The sequence below is a fragment of the Schistocerca americana genome, chromosome 3, assembly GCF_021461395.2.
Source record: "Schistocerca americana isolate TAMUIC-IGC-003095 chromosome 3, iqSchAmer2.1, whole genome shotgun sequence".
Taxonomy (NCBI): domain Eukaryota; kingdom Metazoa; phylum Arthropoda; class Insecta; order Orthoptera; family Acrididae; genus Schistocerca; species Schistocerca americana.
In genome coordinates this window covers 959,352,765-959,374,649 of record NC_060121.1, presented here as the reverse complement: position 1 = coordinate 959,374,649, position 21,885 = coordinate 959,352,765, and the positions used below count along the sequence as shown (strand labels likewise).

At 37.2% G+C, this 21,885-nt stretch overlaps 1 protein-coding gene across 4 annotated transcripts in view; it reads right to left on the bottom strand.

Moving 5' to 3' along the window:
* The window catches only part of LOC124605578 (WASH complex subunit 5), a 194,399-nt gene that overhangs the window by 47,718 nt on the left and 124,796 nt on the right, over positions 1-21,885 (bottom strand). For all 4 annotated transcript variants that reach the window (XM_047137357.1, XM_047137356.1, XM_047137355.1 and 1 more), the window contains 3 exons: positions 8,553-8,860; positions 8,296-8,458; positions 3,596-3,698 (listed from right to left, as the gene is read on the bottom strand). In XM_047137357.1, coding sequence (XP_046993313.1) covers positions 3,596-3,698; positions 8,296-8,458; positions 8,553-8,860 — 574 coding nt within the window. The remainder of the gene's footprint in view (positions 1-3,595; positions 3,699-8,295; positions 8,459-8,552; positions 8,861-21,885) is intronic.

Genomic DNA, 21,885 nt, shown 5'->3' with positions numbered 1-21,885 from the left:
AAAGACCAGGCTCAGAAGGTGTTCCAATTTGCAAACAGTATAAAAATTTGATTAAATACAAACAAAAACAAGAAATCTCTGCTGGCCATACAGTCTACAGAAACGAAGCTGGCAGGCACTAAGCTAGTCATCCTACAAAATATAAGTTCTAACAATAAATAAAAAAGCTTATAATTTATGGATAGAATTTTCGGAAATTTTGTTTTCATTTAAAACTTCACAAAATTATGTAAATTAACATTTAAATACATTAATTAATTAATTAAAGTAATCTATACTAAATTGAATCCAGTATATTAATTTCATATAGATAAATTGAACTGTTTAAATATGTTTAAATTTTATAATCAATAGTTCAACAAAAGCCGTGATAGCTGGAATCAAATCTGAGCTGATGAATTTCCTGTCAGTGCGCTTGACCACTGTACCACGACACTTGACAATAGTTGCTCAAAAATCCTTCACACCCCACTACTCGAACATTTTACTTTTTCCTATGGCCCACTCAGATGAGATGTTCCAAAAACTTGTACTCACATACTTTGAGCCAAATTGGTGAGCGCACCCTACCCTTTTGTGATGAACTTCCTAACAACATTTTAGGTATTTCTCATCAAAAGCATTTAGCAACTTACTTTCCATTTGGAGACTTTTACAATTTTACATGCTCAGTATGATCTTTTGCTGTCAAATATGTTTATTGTCACCCCATTCTCCAGTTTTACCCTACAATTACCTGTCCTTTTCCACTGTTTCACTCACATAGTTCAGGCACAAATCTAGGTGCTTCAGATTACTACCAGGTATATTTTCCAAGTATAGTTTTTAAATACAGCCACTGGGGTTAACAATCTGCACATGCAGCTATTAAGTACCCACAGATACCATATGTAAAACGTTCAATCATGTTCATATTTGCTTGTGCTTGTTTTAAACAAGCTTCACTTGATAGAAAATCCATCCAAATTTGAAGTGTGTGCAGTTACTTGTTTTCTGTGTGAAAAATATACAGAAGTTGCGAAAATTAGTGAAGTTCAGATCATAAAAAACTTACGAGTAAATGTAACAAAGAACTCGCCAAATAGTAGAGGATTGTGTCACATCAGTCACATAATCAACATTAAAAACTTTGATAGCTTTCAGACGTGCACACAAGCACGCGCGAGCGTGCACACACACACAATGTGTAGGAGGCTTGGAGACGGCTGGCTGTTGGCCAGAGGGCACACAGGATTGGAACATGGGAGGCAGAAGCAGTTAGTGCACAGGATGGGAATGTGACAGACACACTGGCACTGGTGAAGTTCTGATTAAACAGAACAGTGTAATTTATGAAGAAAACACTATGAATGATGGAATGGTAATAAAAATGGTGTACTAATGTTTATGATGAACTACAAATTTGTCTTCACTGAAGACTTAGTGTGGGAAGTTGGTGCAAAAGTTCAAGAAAACAGTTGCATTTTTGTCCTTTTTTAATGAGTAAAGCAATTCAAAATGAAATACAGAAACTGATGTTTCACAATTGCAGTAATACATGGCTACATGTCCACAAAGCTTTAGCATAAGCCAAACAACATATTATGAAGAGTAAAACGGTTCAAATGTGTCGAAGGAATATTTTATTTTCCATATTTCATTCAAAATGAAATATACAAACATTTAACAGTAATGATAAAGTAACATGCCTCTTGCCTTCACCCACGTCTTCACCCTAACAATAACTGGAATCTGAAAATCGGTACACATGTAACAGCATGCACTACCTAATGTGTTCCATAATGCCATGCATAGAAAAAGGATTCTTCTGGGCTGATACCTCGGGTTCTATTGGTGATAGAAAGGTAGAGTCAAGTGTTTGGGACAACCCTTGGGCTAGGGACGATTTGTATATCCAAGAGAAGGATCATTTTAGTGTCACTATCCTACAGTACAGGGTCAAAGTATGAATATTATGCACTTCCTTCTTCTTAGGCAAATGGAGAAAATCATTTGGTTCTTTTAGTATTTTATGTGGTCTACAGTGAAAGTTAACGGCTCGTGGAGGCACATTAGTTTGTGGATGGTTCCTTAGGGAACCCGAAAGACGGCTATGCACAGCAAACAGCTGAAATGTTTACAATATATTTTTATTATTATGATCTCAAACCAACCTCAAGAATTTTATTGATATCTTTATCCATTTCTGAAATACAGAGGTTCAAAGTTACCCTATCTGTACATGTAAAATATGCACACAAAATCTATTGTGGCAAAATGTAGTTTATGAACTGGAGCAGCACACAAAATTATGCTGTAAAGTGTGTGTATTATCATCAGATTGGTTCTGGGAACCCCATGTTGCAATACTGAGGCACATGCAAAATTTTTGTGCGCACATAAAATCCAGTTTGAGATGTAAAATTAATTTCGTGTTATTTCAGTTTCAAATAAATAAACTACCAAAATGTTACTGACCCATATAGTTATAGTCATACGTGTGATACCCCTGATTTACCAGGCAAAAGAAGGAAACCAGTGAAAAAGTGCTGCTATCTGAGCACAGAGAAGGCAAATACGCTCCTGTTTAAAAAGACTGACAGAAGAGTGGGGTACCACCTTCCTCGTTCTACCTTCCTCAGCAACTTTAAAAATTTTCTCAAAAATTTTGGCATGTGAACATGTTTGCACCTTTTTATGCTGAGAGAAGAAGACAGTGATATTGGGAAAGAGACAGAAAAGTAAGAATCTAGTAAGCAGTGGTTGTGGTACAAAAAGAGCAAAAGAAACAATGGCAGTGTGAAAGGAAAAAAGGGGGCACAGAGGCAGTGAAATATAGTTGACAGGGACAGAACAGTGCTAGGAAAACATTGAAGGAGACAGTGCCAGTGGGAAAGGAGCAAAGAGATGGAGAAAATAGGAGCGCTTGAGAGCCAGTGATAACGAGAGACTGTCTTTGACAATGAAAATGGGCAAAAGAGATAGAGAGAGCAAGAGATGAGACAGCAGCAGAGGGAAGGAATGAATTAGATAGTAGCATTAAGAGGGAGACAGTGACCAGTGACAGTGAGAGGAGAAAGTAGTATTGGGTCAGAATGAAGGAGACTGTGGCGGTGAGACACGAGACAGTGACAGTTACAGAGACACAAATAGATAATGACAATGAGATGGGCCGAATGAGTGAGAGAGAATGGGGAAGTGTGAGTGGATGAATATGAGTGACTTTTAGTGATGGACTAATAGGTCTGAGTGAGTTACAGATAGGGGAGCATGAGAGATAAGTTGCACACTAAAAATACGGTGAATATGTTTGCATGCCAAAATTTTTGGGAAATTTTTTAAAGGATCTGAGGAAGGTAGAATGAGGTGGCTGGTACTCCTCTTTTCAGTTAGGTTCTTTTAAACAGGAGCATATTCAGCTTTTTTGTGCTCCAATAGGAGCATCTTCCTGCTCGTTTTGTATGAATTGTTGCACGTATGGAAATGTAACATTCACAAAAACATCTAAAACACAAAAAACATCTAAATCTGCACACTTGCTCAAAATTGTAGATAATTAAAGACAGAATATTTCTTTACAATAAATAATGTGTAGTCATTTGTGTGTTTTACTTACTGACTGTGTCGGTATTTGGTGACAACCCTTTGGACACCACACTAAACACATCAAGCCACCCTTTGTCTTTTAGAATGCCTCTCTGCAGCGAATTAACAAAATTCTGAAACAAGAAAGTTCTAATTATAGTATTGTGCTAAATAATATTCCTATGCAGTTACAACATATACTAGGCATAATATGCAAGTCTGCTATATGTTATTCGCACTGACATACTAACTAAACAGTACAAAATTTCAAAACATATGCAACAAAATCTTGTAGCTGACATTATTTCAATATCAAATTTTATCTGCAATACTTTGAAAAACCTATATGTAATAATATGCTTTGGTGTCATAGCTTGGTGGTGGTTTGGAAGCCAAGATTAAGAGGTGCTGCCTACAATGAAAATGGCCAAACAAATTTGAAAGAAGCTGAAGAGAAATGTCATTCTCTTCTCTTCTGTTCTGTGATACACTTTGGATATCTTGTTCAGATTAATAAGACATCTGTACACCCAATTTGTAATTGTTACATAGAATAACCAAGTACAGAAGAGTTCTTTAAAAAGTCGTTATGTCACTTAATAGTGTAAATGCTATAAAGATCTTTTACAGCCTTTGACCCTCTGCAGACAAAAAAGAAGTCACATGGCAAGAGTTGGTAGCCCTGCATATCACATCCACTGCACCAACAAAATTCAAGAAAGGCAACCATATAAGGAGACAATCAAGGTAAAAGTTATCATGAAGAGTACTAGGGTGGCAGGTTACTCGTCAAATTGTTGGTTCAGTTCCACCATCTGAAGCCTTTTTTAAATTCTTCATCTTGCTTAGACCTGAGACAGAATGGGTTTTAACCCCAAGTAAAGGACATAGGTAAGAGGTGCTGAAATAAGAGATCTTTTTCAAAAATAAGAATAATCTTTAAAAAGTAGCAAAAGAAAATACTACATTGCCAACCTCAAGAAATAGCAATATAGACGACTGTAAAAACCAAGTAAGTGTAAACTGTCACAAGAGACAGGGTAAAGGTGATTGGTTGACCATAGCTAGCTGGCCAACAGTGAAAGATCTTTACATGTTGAAGAAATGTTCAATTTGTGAATTAAAAGACATTACATTGACAAAATGGAAGACCTGATTCTGAAATTATGAGGGCGGTCACAACTTCCAGCAGCATCGGCGGCAGTCAACCAACGTGATGCCAGAGGAGCACCGGTTCGCATTGCAGTGGCTGGTTAGCTAAAGAGCAGCTCATCACGACATCGCTTCGCCCACACGCCGGAGTCAGCAATGCAGTGCCCCAATAGGGCAACTACTTAGGGGAGCTGTAACAGCCCCGAGACAAAATTGTTTTTATGCAGTGATCTGTTTGTGGAGTGTTGTATATAAGTGTCAAATTGATTCTTTGTTTTTATTTCAAAACAAAATCAGAGGACATCTAGGTCCTTAAGAGCATAGACTGTTGTAGTTACTATATGCCAATTATTAAATGCAACATAGGATCAATCATTCCTTCTCATCCCGTACGGTGAGTCTCCCCTGACACGCGGGTCTGGGTGATTTTCCCGAAATCTATCCCTTTTCATAGACATCTCCAGTTCTTTACCTTCACCCCTCTTCCTTCCCCTTCAACCCTTCTGCCTGCAGAAGGAGCCATTGGCTCCAAAAGCTGACCAATTACAACCGTCTTTTATGTGTGTGTTCTGCAGCCACTTGGTAGGTAGATTTTTTTTATCTATCCAATTAAAGAACAGTTATTTTGCATGTTTTGTACATGAGACTTTCAACCTTTACTTTCCTACTACGAATATTGGTTGGGTTTTATATATCTGGATTTTCTACCTTTCCTTTCCTATTATGAATATCGGTTGGGTTTTATATATCTACTTTAGGTGAGGTTAACTAATATAAGGTGTTAAGTAGGTACTGTCAGTGGTTAAGTACAAAGGTACTTATAATCAAATACGTATGTTTCACAGTGATGAAATACTGTGAGCAACCATTGACTACAGACTGACAAATAAAAGACTAATTGCCACTGCTGACTGACTTGTTACTCAATCTCTTTTTTTCTACACATAGCGGTGGTATGGGAATGACCTGTACCATTTCTTTTACGTATAATGATAAAGAATGGGGCACCCACATCACAAAGATGACAATGCATGTACACAGTACTTGTCTGAATGATAAGATGTAAGTGCAGTTCTTACAAATGTAGGGAACTGTAATTATCAGCATGTAACTGCTTATTGTAAATAGAGACTTACACCTTGATTATCTCAATAAATTTGAGAACATAGTGCTGTTACATACAATAATTTAATGGCAGCATAAAACTGATTACCTTTGAGTAAATGTAATGAAATAATGATCAAGCCTCGTCAAACATGACAATTCTCTTATGGGTTTTCTTTCTCTATGAAAATCTAAAAATGTAGTTACTAAGTAGTTAGATGGCAATAGTAGTTTAAGAAAACGAGACAGGATAAGGAAACAAAATTGGTAAAAACTCATTTAATCCTTTAGCTAAGTAAGCATAAATATATGCTAAACACATAACCAAAAGGAAAATGAAATCGTTATTAAGCTTAGGAATGACAAACCAAAATGACTGACTTAAGATGTACAATCATACGTGTTCTGTTATGTGGAGAAATGAAATTGAATTCAGTCCTACAAGACATTAATTTTAGTAGTGTTAAGAATTTATCAGAAGGTGGAGGTTATAAAAGGATTGTAATCAGTTAAGTAAGTTATTTTACATGACATCTTTCATCTTACTGAGGGGATCTGTAATGCAACAGGTTGTTCCACCTTTTCCTCACAATCAGAAGAAAACCAAAAGGAAAATGAAATCGTTATTAAGCTTAGGAATGACAAACCAAAATGACTGACTTAAGATGTACAATCATACGAGTTCTGTTATGTGGAGAAATGAAATTGAATTCAGCCCTACAAGACATTAATTTTAGTAGTGTTAAGAATTTATCAGAAGGTGGAGGTTATAAAAGGATTGTAATCAGTTAAGTAAGTTATTTTACATGACATCTTTCATCTTACTGAGGGGATCTGTAATGCAACAGGTTGTTCCACCTTTTCCTCACAATCAGAAGAAAAACATTTACATAAAAACATTTTTAAGTAGTTAGCATGTAGAGAATTTTTCTTGAACATGCACCAGTTTGATCAGTGCACAGAGTTGGAGCAAGATGTGCAAGCACAGAACGTAACCAAGTGCGCGACACCAATTGAGCATCTCCACCTGTTGTGAAGGGATCACTTATGCTCTTGTGTCACAGCTTGGTGGTGTTTTGGTAGGCAGAGGACAAGAGGCACTGCCTACAATGACAACAACCACACACAGTTGAAAGAAACTGAAGAGAAATGTCACTATGTTGTTCTGATTGATAAGAGACCAATGTTGTAATTGTTACACAGAACAACCAAACATAGAAGAGTTCTTTAAAAAGTCATTACATCATTTAGTTGAGCACCTGCACTGAAGAAGCACTGTGGGAGTTACATAAAGTGAACCAGTGATAGAACTGAACTGCCAACAAGTGAGCCTGTAGTATCACACCTTGCACAGTGTCGAAAGAACACAAAATCCAGCTGATGCCTAAATGGCGGAGTACCTTCAATATGCACTATACGAGCACTGTCCCCAAAGAAGCCCACAGGCTGGGTGGCACCCTTAGTTACAGGCTCTTCTAGTCCTTTGGGTTGTAATTTCTCTAACTCTGCTAATGACAGAAGCAACAGAACCATTGTGGTACTTTTTCTCATGGAAATATGTTTTAAAATACAATTTTAAGGCATGGACTATTTAAAACCTTGTGGTCATGTTTGTTATTGAAATATGTTTCAAAATACTAATTTTAAGGCATGCACTTTTTCACATCCATATCTGGACAGTCTCTTTGGCATATCTGGACAGTCTCTTTGGTTAAGTATCTTACTCCATAAAGGGTGTCCCATCACATTTTTCAATGCACTGCCTTCATCTCAGTTGAAGTACTGCTCTGGAAGAGTGTTCTACAACATGCCACCTTGTTATTACACTTCATTACACACAGGACTCCTTCAGACCTTGCACTACAAAATACTGGGTTACATTTTTTCACTACTTAAGACGAATAACTGAATAAACTAGCTATGAAACTGATTTGTATAATGACACTCCTTCTTTTGCCATAGTATTTAAATTTAATAGAGGTTAAATGGTTGAAAATGGACTTAAAGTCCTGACTTAATTCATTATTTCGTATTCGGTGATCAACATTAAATTAAAATGAAATGAGACTATCAATTAGACAAACCACTGCTTAAGCAGAGTGTTTTGGAAACATGGATATTGCTTACATAGTCATGTTACAGCCTATTCTCAACTGTTTTACAATTTAGCTTTCTTTCTCTTTTCTGAGATATAAGAAAGGACCTTTCCCACAAGGGTAGGTCCATACAAACAAATTATTTTTTAAATCAAAAACTTGCACTAAGAAAAATGCAAATACATTAGTGAAATATTTTACATCTTTAGCACTCACATTCAGCCACACAATATCAAACAATAAAGAAACCAAATATCAAAAGACGAATGTTAAGTGCATTATATTTTGTGATTTGCCATCCATCTAATAAATACAATTAATCAATTAATTGTCACAGATCATCAGCAGACAGTATTCATAGGCTTCCAGTAAACAGTACCTGTAGTTCTGTAACTATCATAAATGAGAAGAGTCTGTCTAATCCAGTCAGTCCCGCAGTTCCTACGGAACGTGTTATTTTGGAAAAACTTTTGATATTCATGATTTCATTGTGTGTTTTCATGTCATACCATGCTGTTTTCTGTTCTATGTAAACTGTAGACCTGAAAAAAAAAATCAATAGCAAAAGTGAAGTAAAAATAATTATTATAATTATCAACAGAGTTATTATTTATCGAATTCTCTGTAACTACTTACTTAGGGTCTGTCACACGCAAAAGTTCTCTTGCTAGCCTGCCTATAAAATTGACAGATGTGTTATCAGCAGGAGGAAAGCGAGGAATAGGAATTGTCCTGCTTTGATACACACTTTGCCAATCTTGCACTTTATTCCTCAAAAAGCTGTTGCACTCTTGTTCCACATTGTAACTTATTATCCGAGATACTTCTTCATGCCATATTTTTAACCCATATATGTTAACATAATCTTGAATGTATTCAAAAGATCGACGATATCCATCCATTATCTTTTCCAGACTTTCTAGTTTAGTCATAAGTTCACTTGTCTGTAAAAAAAATTACATGTATAAATATTAGTATACATACAAGTACTTCCTAACACAAATATCTAAAAAGTCTCTTGCAATTAGAGTTTGTGCAAAAATGGTATCACAATGTATGAAACTTTGACATCTTGCTTTATATTTATACACTTGTGCTCACAAATAGATGACTAACAACAACACACATTTATTCTTCATCATCAAAAAGAGTCAATGAGAGACTTAGTACTTTTGAGTGACAGAATCCTGAAAGCTCCTTAAAAATTTATTGTATTACCAACTGAAAATTTGCTTCAATACTTTTTAATATTTGTGCACAGAAACTGTCTTCTGATTGTTTGAGATTGCACATTATTACAGAGTCAAAAAATACTTGTGTAGTTATTGTCAATTAACACTGAAAAGGGAAGCTCTCACACTACTTGACAACAACATATGGATGTCCACCTTATTGCATGGACGAGGGACTTCAGCTCATGATATATATGAGAAAAATTACCACCATAGCTAAATCTTGAGAATTTCTTTATTCTTTCACATGATTAGTTTTGGTAGTACATTACCACCATCCTCAGGCCCCACCCCTGCCAAAAGTGTATTTGATTTCCTTGGTGCATTTACTGTGGGATCCGTGTTACTAGCACACATGGGCTAGCTTTCATCAGGAGTCTATAATCAATGTGCATTGGAGACAACACGGTGTCGAGTATAGACCCCTGATGAAAGCTATCCCATGTGTGCTAGTAACACGGATTCCACAGTAAACGCACCAAGGAAATCAAATACTCTTTTGGCAGGAGTGGGGCCCGAGAATGGCAGTAATGTGCTGCCAAAACTAGTTGTGTGATACAATAAAGACATTCTCAAGATACAACTATGCTGGTACTTTCTCACATATGTTACAGCAATAGTTATGGAACTTCGTAGAGTAAACAAACAAAGCAAGTGGTGTCGTGTGTGGTGTTTTACACATTGTTGCAACCCCTAAAACTTGGCTTACAAAAGTAGGGCATGTGACTATAATGAACAAATTTGTTCAGAAAAGGGCAGCTCATTTTGTATTATCACGAAACAGGGGAGAGAGTGTCATGAATGTGATAAGTAAGTTGGTGTGGGAATCATGGGTTTTATTGTAACAAGATCTTTTTACAAAACTTTAAGTCACCAACTTTCTCCTCCAAATTCCAAAATAATTCATACTATGTAGATGTCGATGTAGATAACAGCCCAAACATGCTATACCCATGTGTCTTAATATTATCAAGTGGTATGGCATGTACTCTGCCTGCTTGTTGTTATCATGGAGCTACTTAAGTCGATTGGTTCAAGGCATAGGTCTGTTCCTACATTAACTTGCACTTTATCCTCTGGGGTATACACTTGTGTGTGTGTGTGTGTGTGTGTGTGATAAAATGCTCTGTGGCACTCAAGCTGCGGTTTTTATTCACTTGTTCTTGTCCAAGACACCATAAAATAGAAACAATACAATTATTAAGCAAAATTGTAATTTACAGTATTAAAACAAACCTAACATAACCAGTCGACTTGTCAAAAATACACTATTAATAATATAAAACACTGGAAACTCCAGGTAGGAATATTAACAATTCAGGAAAAGACAGATTGCTACTTACCGTAAAGAAGACACATTAAGTTGCAGACAGCCACAATTAAAAGACACTTACATAAAGCTTTTGGCCACAGCCTTCATCAGCAAAAGAGGAATACACACCATTCATACACACAAGCAAACACACATCATGCACTTGTGACCGCCAACTCCAGCACCTTGGCCAGAATGCATTCTGGAGTTGGCTGAAGTTGGTGGTCATGTGTACATGAAGTGTGCTTGCTTGTGTGTATGAATGGTGTGCATTTCTCTTTTGCTGATGAAAGCTGTGGCCGAAAGCTTCACGTGTCATTTAATTGTTCCTGTCCACAACTTAACATGTCTTCTTTATGGTAAGTAGCACTCTGCCTTTTCCTACATTGTTACTATTAATATAAATGTCCTGTGGTGGTAATGGAAATTGTGTCCAACAAGGTTTTCAGGAGTTTAAATTTGAAAATTAGTCCAGAAAAAAACCAGCCTGCATAGCCTTGTTATTTGTTGCAACCTTTAGGTTGCAATATCCACAGCATTCATAAGTACTAACGTAGCCCCTTTCTTCAAATTTCCTTTATACCGGGATATACCCATCCTTAGATGATACAGGACTTTCCAAGTTGCACAAGGGAGTTCAGAACACCCAGAATTGTTTCATGGGTATTTTGGAACAAGTTCTGCAACAGCTCTCCTCAGCACTTATTAGGTACAGGATTTATGTTAGTTTTCAATAATATGTTTCCGGATACTTGAGAGCATTGTCAAACTGTTTCTGAAAGTCAATGTTTCAGTCATTGTTGTAAGTGGCCACCAGGTTGATGTATTTACTGTTCATTTACAAAAATAAACTCCCTCTTAAGTGCCTCAAAATTAAAAAATAACATTTAAAAAGATGAGAGAAGTAGTAAGGACATTTAAGAGGTGTAAATATAGGACACACAAATACTGAAATTAGTAAGTATTTGTACAGCAAATTCTTAATGTATGTGACATGTTACTAGCAATTCACTACTAGTACTTTGAACTAGATGCAAATTTTTGAACTCAAATGTCTTTACATTCTAGTGTGACCTACTCAAACACCACTACAAAATAAAATTATGCAGGTTACAGGGTTCATTACTTAGAGGAGTGTTACTCCTGTATCAGTATAATGAAAGTATTAGAAGGAATGACAAGGACATTAGAAATAGAGCAGGATTTCAAATTTGGAAAAGTATTCGGAAGGAAATCAGCAGTATTCTTTTCAAAACAACCAACCCAACGTCTGCCTTAACTGATTGAGGGAAACCACAAAAAACATAACTCTTAACAACTGGATGGGGGTTTGAAACTCCATCCTTCCAGATACGAGGCCAGTGTACTAACCGCTGCACCACCTCACATGATCGAAATATTGAATTTACAGCCTCCGTATATGCTAATACAACTGATGCATTTAATTCAGACTAAATGTGATTCTGGTACAAATTCACATCAAATCGGACACTACCAATGAGAAGAAAAAGACAACTGAAGCTGCTTTTAAAGCATTGCCTAGCTAATACCCATTTATACTTACGTTATTATTTCCACATAGAATGCCTCAGGAAGAAACTTAACATCTGCTTCGGCAAGCAGGCTGTACTTTTGCCACATACAATATAGGAACAAATCAAATTAATTCCAAATACACATTGTTACTACTGTGACAGTAGTAAGATTTCAACATCTTTTTTCCTATCGTGGATAAGTAAAATACTGGAACCGTAACTGAAAGAAACGTAACTGTTCCTGGATTCACTATCCGAAGGGAACTTGTGACGAAGCAAGTAGGAACATTTTTACTTCCCCTCTTGTTTTGCAATCGGCCTCCTTAAAATTCATTTTTTTCATGTCTGACTAATTACCATTAGCATAAGTTAGTTTAATCTGCATTTCCATAAAAAGAGAAAGGTTGGCCTTCCGTTTCAAAGAATGTAACACCAGATATAATTTTGTGCTTAGTTTTATGTATGTAATTGATTTTCTAATTTATTTTGGCTATTCCTAATTAATATCTTTCATTATAGGGTGAAATCAGTAATTGTTTCGTAACTTAAATTCTACTGTTGACTTATAAACAAATATAAATTCTATAGTAATTATAAACATTTGGAAGAACAACTAATAGCATTCTTTTAAGTATTTATTTGGCTCAATTCAAAAACATGTTAGCAAAGATAGCTCTTAATATTAATTACAAAGTAACTACCAGTTTTATCAAAATATTGTTTGCATTACTATACATGTTAATTTCATGATTGAAACAAATAATTCAGCCTAACTCACGAGTAGAAGAAACTGTTAAAAAGACACAATTTTTCGATTTATTCAGATAATTCAATAAGTTAAGTTTTAATTGTAATTTCTGTAACTTACACATCAAACAAAGTGTAGTTTCAGTGCCTATTATTGTGATGATATATAAAGGCCCAATTTTTGGTCCAGAGACAGTCAATCCATGGCCGAGTTTCATACAAGGAACCCGTGTTGGTTAGATCAACAACAATGCATCCACTTAACTGTGAAATAAGTGTAATAGGCTGTGTGCTGAAACAATGACAGTGTCTGTTCAATACATACCATATTACGCGGCAAGAACTGTGTGGTTAGGTTTTCACTGCTCACATATCTTCAACAGGAAACCATTGTAGCAATATGTTGATGTTTGCTTGCAAACTATTCTGGCCATATAACTGTGTATTACTGGGGGTTGTGAACAGTGAAAGTAAAGAACTGTGAAATGCAAATGTGCACCTGTTCACTTCTACCCCCATTTTTCAGCCAGTGTAGCAATGCAGTACGTTGACTCCGAGGACAATCAACGAAGAAATAAAGGGCGGACATCACAAACTGCATAAAAAGGTCCTACCATCTAAAAGTGCAAAGCATTGTCAACCTCTTGGTGATATTTCTTTTACCAGCACAATGTAGTAGGGTGACATATAGAAAAGTAAATTCTTTCTAAGAAGGAGAATTCAATCAAACTGTAGGACTGAATTTTTATTTTCAAATTAAAATCTGTCATATGTATACGCAAGTGCACCACAGTACCAACCTACAAGATATAGCAACCAAATAACAATAGAAATATGATTTATTAAAAATAAAGAACATATTCTCCTCTCTTGTCTATACAATGCTGCATATTACATTCCATTATTCAAAGCAGAACTGTAGCACTTGTTCAATAATTCTTGTCTTTTTGCTTTTACCTGGTCCACAGACAGATTGTGTTCCCTTCAATGCATTTTTCACTTTTAGGAGCAGGAACAAGTCACCGAGTGGGGTGGGGGTGAGGGTCAAGATCTGGTGAATATGGAGAATGCTAGAGCACAAGAAAGTGTTTCCCCATTAAAAACTGCTTCATAGATAGTGCACAGTGAGTTGGAATGGTGTACTGGTGCAGAATCCAAGAGTTTTTCTGTCACACATGTGAACCTTTCTCCATTACTCTTTCCTTTCCCACAGCTGGGTTATGACTACTTTGTAGTATTTCTGAGTAATAGTTTGACTCCCAGGCAACCATTCAGTCACATGGAACACCCTTGATTCTTAGTGATCTGGGGTTCTTCCAGTGTCTTTCTAGGTCATCCTATAAAATTCATGTTTCATCAGCTCTGATGACACTTGTGACCAAGTCAGGTTGTTGTGTGAGTTGTCCCATGATGTTAAGGCATATGTTCTTCAAATTGCCTTTTTGTTTGACAGCACTATTCTTGCATAAATTTTTGCTATGTTGAATTCATCATGTTGAATTTGTCTTACAGACTCACTGTTAGTGTTTATTATGCTGGTGATCGTATACGTGCCGATCTTTGCAGAGAATTCGTTAATTCTTTGAATGTTTTCTTCAGTTCCTGCAGTCACAGGTCAACTTGGGTGTTCATCATCTTTCACCTCTTACTGACCTGCAGATAACTGTTTTCTGCCAAACACCTCCTTTAACATTTGAATACATTCCACTGGAAACTTTTTAATTTCATTAATACTTCAATAAGCAGTCTACTCCAAACCAATTTCAAATGCCTCGTTTGTTCCAAGTTTTTTATGGATTAATTTTTAAGATGATGTATATTTTGTTAGTCGATCGACGATTTTACAGTCCTATCAACTGCCACACACATTTGGAGCCACACTGAACCTTATAGAAGATTTTTCCAGGTTAGGGCGAAAAAGTGTTTATGCACATTCGAGCTTGCTACTTACATGTTATTACCAGAGTGCACAAGCCACAAAGAAATCCTACTTTGTAATTTATTTTAGTAACAAAATATAAGTAACACTGATAAAAATTTTGCCCCCGTCAAAATCCTTGCAGGATCCAGCTACAAAAAGTTAACTAATCTGGCAGATCATAATATTCTTATAAGCCAAATTGTTACATAATATCTAAATAATTATAAAAACAAAAATAGTTGCATACATATTGTTAAAAACATGATTAAATTAGGCAGTCTTATCTCTTCAATTTCAAAAAATTATTAATTTCCCATCCAAATTTTATCTGAATTATATTAATAAAAGTAACAACACAGTCTTCCTGTTTCAGAAATATTATACTTTTAATGTAACATATAAGCTATTCTTTGAGGTAATGGCAATTTTTAATTCTTCATTAGTTTAGTTGTTATTTTTAAATTAGTCCACTGACTTCATTGTTTTTCACACAAATGTCCACCATATACCAGTGTAGCTTTGGAAAACAAACATAAAATAAAAAATTCGTGGCATAGCCTTAATTGCTACATCTATTTCTGATGCTTTAGGTGCTGCTTCTTGCAAAAAAAAAATGTTTTTGATCTCTAGCTCTTTTTTCTTCTGAAGTACCATATTTATTCGAATCTAAGCCGCACTCGGATGTAAGCCGCACCTAAAAAATGAGACTCAAAATAAAGGAAAAAAAAAATTTCCCGAATCTAAGCCACACCTGAAATTTGAGACTCGAAATTCAAGGAGAGAGAAACGTTTTAGGCCACACCTCCAAATCGAAACAAAGCTGGTCCATTGTAATATGAGACACAATTTAGGTCGAATGAATGATACACCTACAGTAGTTTGGTTCGTGTCGTAAGCTTAGCAGTTAAGCTTTACCAGGTAACCCTTGCTATGCATCAGGCGCTCCGTCCGTATTTATACGGGTACCCTTCCTTTTTCACGTGCTTCATCTGGTTTGAATCGATTGCTTATTTTGCTTTGATCTGATAAGTGCCGTTTTCTTTGTTATAGGTGTTTACGCCACTCTAAGCTGAAAATGCATTACTGTACTGTGTCATACATTGTTTGTCGCATTCTTATAGTGTGTGTTTACGGCTTGTCACCGCTCGCGGCATGGCTTGCTTTTGTGGGCGCTACCGCCGCTTACAAGAGAGAGAGAGAGAGAGAGAGAGAGAGAGAGAGAGAGAGAGAGAGAGAGAGAGAGAGGGGAATCGTCTCATTAGCAAAACAACGGCAAGAGACTGCTATTTGTTGTTATATACACTGCTGCTTTCTTTGATAATGATCAACAAGAACCAAATAATAGACTGCGTATGATAGAACATGTTCTGAACGAGAGTTAGGCGAAAATTTTTCTCCGTTTGGAAATCTTTGCGGCCGCTTCTTTAGTACATCAAATTCTGCACAGAAATTAGAGTCATCTTAGATTTAAAAATCTAGTCAGTTGCCGTGCTTCATTTCTGACTGTATCACTATTAGGCATAAGTATAATACGAATATAAACATGACACGATACGTATATTCTTCCACGTTTGCTGTTGTCTCACTCTAGTTTCATAGTTTATTACAGACAGGAATTAAATGTGATAGCAGCAAACACGAGAGAATACATGGCAAAATGTTTATGCTCATATTATTCTTACGGCGAAGAGGATACTGTATGTGATTCACATTTCATGTTTCCTATTAGCAACTATCTCTTCTCACAGGTAGGAAAAAATTCAGAACGTAGAGTTGGCCATATTGACAAACACCCCAAACAGTCTTGCCAGTCGGATTTTCATAGTACATTGAAATTCTGCTACATTCGAAGATGAACAATACGGAATTTGTATTTACTTCGTTGGATAATGTATGAAAATGTAGGGTTGAAACTCGGGGCAGAGAAAAAAAGCCTCGTCTTTCATCTTTTTTTAAATTTATTTACTGACGCAGAGGTTTTGGCCCCAGTATGTATCTTTGTGCCTACAAAGCATGCCTGTGTAGCGCTACATATATTCGACGGCAGAAATTAGTTGTGGCGGCACCTACCAACATTTTTCAGAACTTCTGCTTGCTTTGCACTCGATTCTAAGCCGCAGGCGGTTTTTTGGATTACAAAAACTGGAAAAAAAGTGCGGATTAGATTCGAGTAAATACGGTAGCCATTTTTGCCTTTCTTGCACAACTGTTCTTTCTTCTTCTCAAAAAATTCCACATATTTTGAATGAGCATCTTGTGTAGTGTGAATTAGGCTCTTAAGAGACTGAAACACTAGGCGCACCACCAACATTCTGTACAGCATCGTGAACAACCCATAAAGCACCAAGACTTTCCTCATGCTGATTCTCTATTAAGCAGTCTGAATTAACAGAGAACCCTTTTTCAAGAGCAATATTTTCACAAGAAAGAATAAGTACCATCTTCACAAACAAAAGGGATACTGAACAAGGCTTTGGCAAGACTGCAAAGAAAGAAAACCAGAATTTATCCAGAGTCTGTGTGTCCAAATTGAATTTCTGTATTGCTTCAGCTGCACCAGGCAAATTGTAGATATGATATCCTTGTGCTTTTGCTTTATTTTGTATGCTTTTGCTCCCAAGAACCACTGCTTCTGGGTGCTTAACATATCTAAACAAGACAGAAGTCACTGCTCGGCTATTGCAGGCTGTTCTGCTATAATACATGGATCACGACAGGAGATAGCTCTTGTCAACTCAAAAGAAAGAGGATATCTATCCACCATATTTTAAGGGTGGCCAAATACACCTCACAACACTCATATTGAACATGCAACAATGTAGTCCTGGCAAATTCTTGCTTTCAAAGCACGATTAGTTTAAAAACCTAAGCCAACTTCTTTGGCAATTAAAATACATTGATGTGATGCAAGATCACTTTTTGATAATGAAGTTTTATTCTCTAACACATGTTTCTTTACAATTCTGACCACTGCAGAAGTTACTAGATATGCAAGTTCTCGGTAAAGGAGAGGTGCCACCGCCTTCTCTGTCTAAAAGTTTCTCAAAAACAGTTCAACTAATGTTCATGTTGTTGTTGTGGTCTTCAGTCCTGAGACTGGCTTGATGCAGCTCTCCATGCTACTCTATCCTGTGCAAGCTTCTTCATCTCCCAGTACCTACTGCAACCTACATCCTTCTGAATCTGCTTAGTGTATTCATCTCTTGGTCTCCCTCTACGATTTTTACCCTCCACGGTGCCCTCCAATGCTAAATTTGTGATCCCTCGATGCCTCAAAACATGTCCTACCAACCGATCCCTTCTTCTAGTCAAGTTGTGGCACAAACTCCTCTTCTCCCCAATCCTACTCAATACCTCCTCATTAGTTACGTGATCTACCCACCTTATCTTCAGCATTCTTCTGTAGCACCACATTTCGAAAGCTTCTATTCTCTTCTTGTCCAAACTAGTTATCGTCCATGTTTCACTTCCATACATGGCTACACTCCATACAAATACTTTCAGAAACAACTTCCTGACACTTAAATCTATACTCGATGTTAACAAGTTTCTCTTCTTGAGAAACGCTTTCCTTGCCATTGCCAGTCTACATTTTATATCCTCTCTGCTTCGACCATCATCGGTTATTTTACTCCCTAAATAGCAAAACTCCTTTACTATTCTAAGTGTCTCATTTCCTAATCTAATTCCCTCAGCATCACCCGACTTAATTTGACTACATTCCATTATCCTCGTTTTGCTTTTGTTGATGTTCATCTTATATCCTCCTTTCAAGACACTGTCCATTCCGTTCAACTGCTCTTCCAAGTCTTTTGCTGTCTCTGACAGAATTACAATGTCATTGGCGAACCTCAAAGTTTTTACTTCTTCTCCATGAATTTTAATACCTACTCCGAATTTTTCTTTTGTTTCCTTTACTGCTTGCTCAATATACAGATTGAATAACATCGGGGAAAGGCTACAACCCTGTCTCACTCCTTTCCCAACCACTCCTTCCCTTTCATGCCCCTCGACTCTTATAACTGCCATCTGGTTTCTGTACAAGTTGTAAATAGCCTTTCGCTCCCTGTATTTTACCCCTGCCACCTTCAGAATTTGAAAGAGAGTATTCCAGTTAACATTGTCAAAAGCTTTCTCTAAGTCTACAAATGCTAGAAATGTAGGTTTGCCTTTTCTTAATCTTTCTTCTAAGATAAGTCGTAAGGTCAGTATTGCCTCACGTGTTCCAACATTTCTACGGAATCCAAACTGATCTTCCCCAAGGTCGGCTTCTACCAGTTTTTCCATTCGTCTGTAAAGAATTCGCGTTAGTATTTTGCAGCTGTGACTTATTAAACTGATAGTTCGGTAATTTTCACATCTGTCAACTAATGTTCAAGCAGTAATAAAAAATGATACCTTTGCTGGGAGAAGTTTATATTTCAGAGTGTTTGAGACAACTTTGAAATTATGATTATTTTGTTCAGAGGGTTTTTCAAGGAACCTAGCATTATATTTGCTCACAGGGCTACCCTCACCTTTTCAATCCACTGAACTGAATAAAACTTTAGAGGAAAAACATTATACTGTGTACTCAGCATGAAGTGTCCTCTTCTAGACGGTGAATCTTTGCAAAGAAAATATAAACTAATCAAAAATTCCATTATTTTCCACTGTGCAGCTATCATGCCATCTTTAAAAGCAGGATGTACCACATGCAAGCCAGAACTACATATGTCAAAGGAGAGTAGCACTAATAAGATTTGCATCCCTCGGGTCAGATTTGAGCTCTCTCAAAACCTTCAAGTTCACTGTTGGACCATTCATAGACAACTGAATAATTGTTTTTTCTCAAGTCAACTTCTCCCGATTCTTTTTTCTTTTTCCTGATCACTTGCTTTAGTGCTGCTGAGAAAGATTGAAGAATAATATTTTGTCAGTACATGCCCAAGCTTCTCATCACAATATTGTACTAGAATGTCCCTTTGTTGCCATTGGGACACCTTATTTAAGCATTCATCACTACCCAATAACTATAAAAGAACATTTTTCAAGATCTGTTGAAAATCTGTTTTGAAAATATGGAGATACACCGTGTACTACACCGAAGAACCAAAGAAATTGGTACAGGCATGCGCATTCAAATACAGATATAAATAAACAGCCAAAATACAAAGCTGAGGTCGGCAATGCCTATATAAGATAACAAGTGTCTGGCGCAGTTGTTAGATCAGGTACTGCTGCTACAATGGCACGCTATCAAGATTTCAGTGAGTTTGAACACGGTATTATAATCAGCGCACAAGCGATGAGACACAGCATCTCCAAGGTAGTGATGAAGTGGGATTTTCCCATACGGCAGTTTCATGAGTGTACTGTGAATATCAGGAATCCAGCAAAACATCAAATCTACATCTCTGCAGCTGAAAAAAGATCCTGCAAGAACGGAAACGACAACAACTGAAGAGAATTGTTCAATGTGACAGAATTGCAACCCTTCTGCAAATTACTGCAGATTTCAATGCTGGTCCATCAACAAGTGTTAGTGTGTGAACAATTTAACGAAACATCATCAATATGGGCTTTTGGAGCTGAAGGTTCATTCGTGTACCCTTGATGACTGCATGACACAAAGCTTCGTGCCTCGCCTGGGTCCTTCAACACCAACATCAGACTGTTGATGACAAACATGCTGCCTGGTTGGACGAGTCTCGTTTCAAATTGTATCGAGCAGATGGACGTGTAGGGTTATCGAGACAACCTCATGAATCCATGGACCCTGCATGTCAGCAGGGGATTATTCAAGCTGGTGGAGGCTCTGTAATGGTGTGGTAAGTCTAGATATGACTCTGACAGGTGACACATATGTAAGCATCCTGCCTGATCACCAGCATACATTCATGTCCATTGTGCATTCCGACAGACTTGGGCAATTCCAGCAGGACAATGTGACACCCCCCACATCCAGAATTGCTACAGAATGGCTCCAGGAACACTCTTCTAAGTTTGAACACTTCCAATGGCCACCAAACTCCACAGACATGAACATCATTGAGCATATCTGAGATGCCTTACAACATGCTGTTCAGAAGAGATCTGCACTCCCTCATACTCTTACGGATTTATGGACAGTCCTGGAGGAGTCATGGTGTCAGCTCCCTCCAGCGCTACTTCAGACATTAGTCGCGTCCATACCATGTTGTGTTGTGGCACTTCTGTGTGCTCGTGGGGGACCTATGCGATATTAGGCAGGTGTACCAGTTTCTTTCGCTCTTCAGTGTACATGGTATATGTGAGGTTGGTTTGAAAAGTTCTCGGAATGGAATAGGAAAAAAGTCACTGAAACTTCATTTATTTTTCAATGTAGACTCCTTGTAGATTAATGCACTTGGTCCAACAATGTTCCAGTGCCTTGACCCCATCCTGAAAATGAGTTTCCTCCAGGCCTGCAAAATAGTTGTCAACTCCAGCTATCAATTCTTTGTTTGAAGTGATTCTTCGTCCACCAAGAAAAATTTTCAGTTTTGGGAAGAGATGGAAGTCTGACGGAGCCATATCAGGTGAATAAGACAGGTGTGGCAACAGTTCATACCATAGTTCATGTAATTTTGCCACAGCGACAGCACATGTGTGCGGCCGCCCATCTTGCAGATAATTTTTTCATTTCTAATTCTTCAGTTAAAATGTGATATACCCTTTCAAATGACATCTGGCAAGCATGAGTAATTCCATGCAGTTTCAAGTGGTGACCCTCCATACCCATTTTGGGCACTTTTGTAATGATTTCTTGAGTAGTAACATATCTTGGCCGACCACAAGGTGGATCATCATCTAAGCTCTTCCGACCAAATTTAAATTCATTTGTCAACTTGGCAACAGTTGAATATGAAGGAGCAAAGTCCGCCAGTGTATTCTGGAAATTGGCATTAATGTCCTTTGCTCTCATATCTTTCTTTACGAAATACTTAATCACTGCTTGAGTCTCGATTTTTTCCATCTTCGCAAATCACTACGCAGGAACAACAGAGCCATGTCACCGCCACAGCTCTCCTCCAAGAGCACTGATATGGCACGTGTTTACAAGCAACAGTCCAATGAATATTGTAAACAACTCGTTGCGCTAGTGCTGTCCTCACGTAGTGATTCTGAGAACTTTTCAAACCACCCTTGTACTAATTTGTCCTTTTTTAATTCTGTTTTTGTTGCAAATTCACTATAAGGGAACACAGCTTTCAAATTTGCA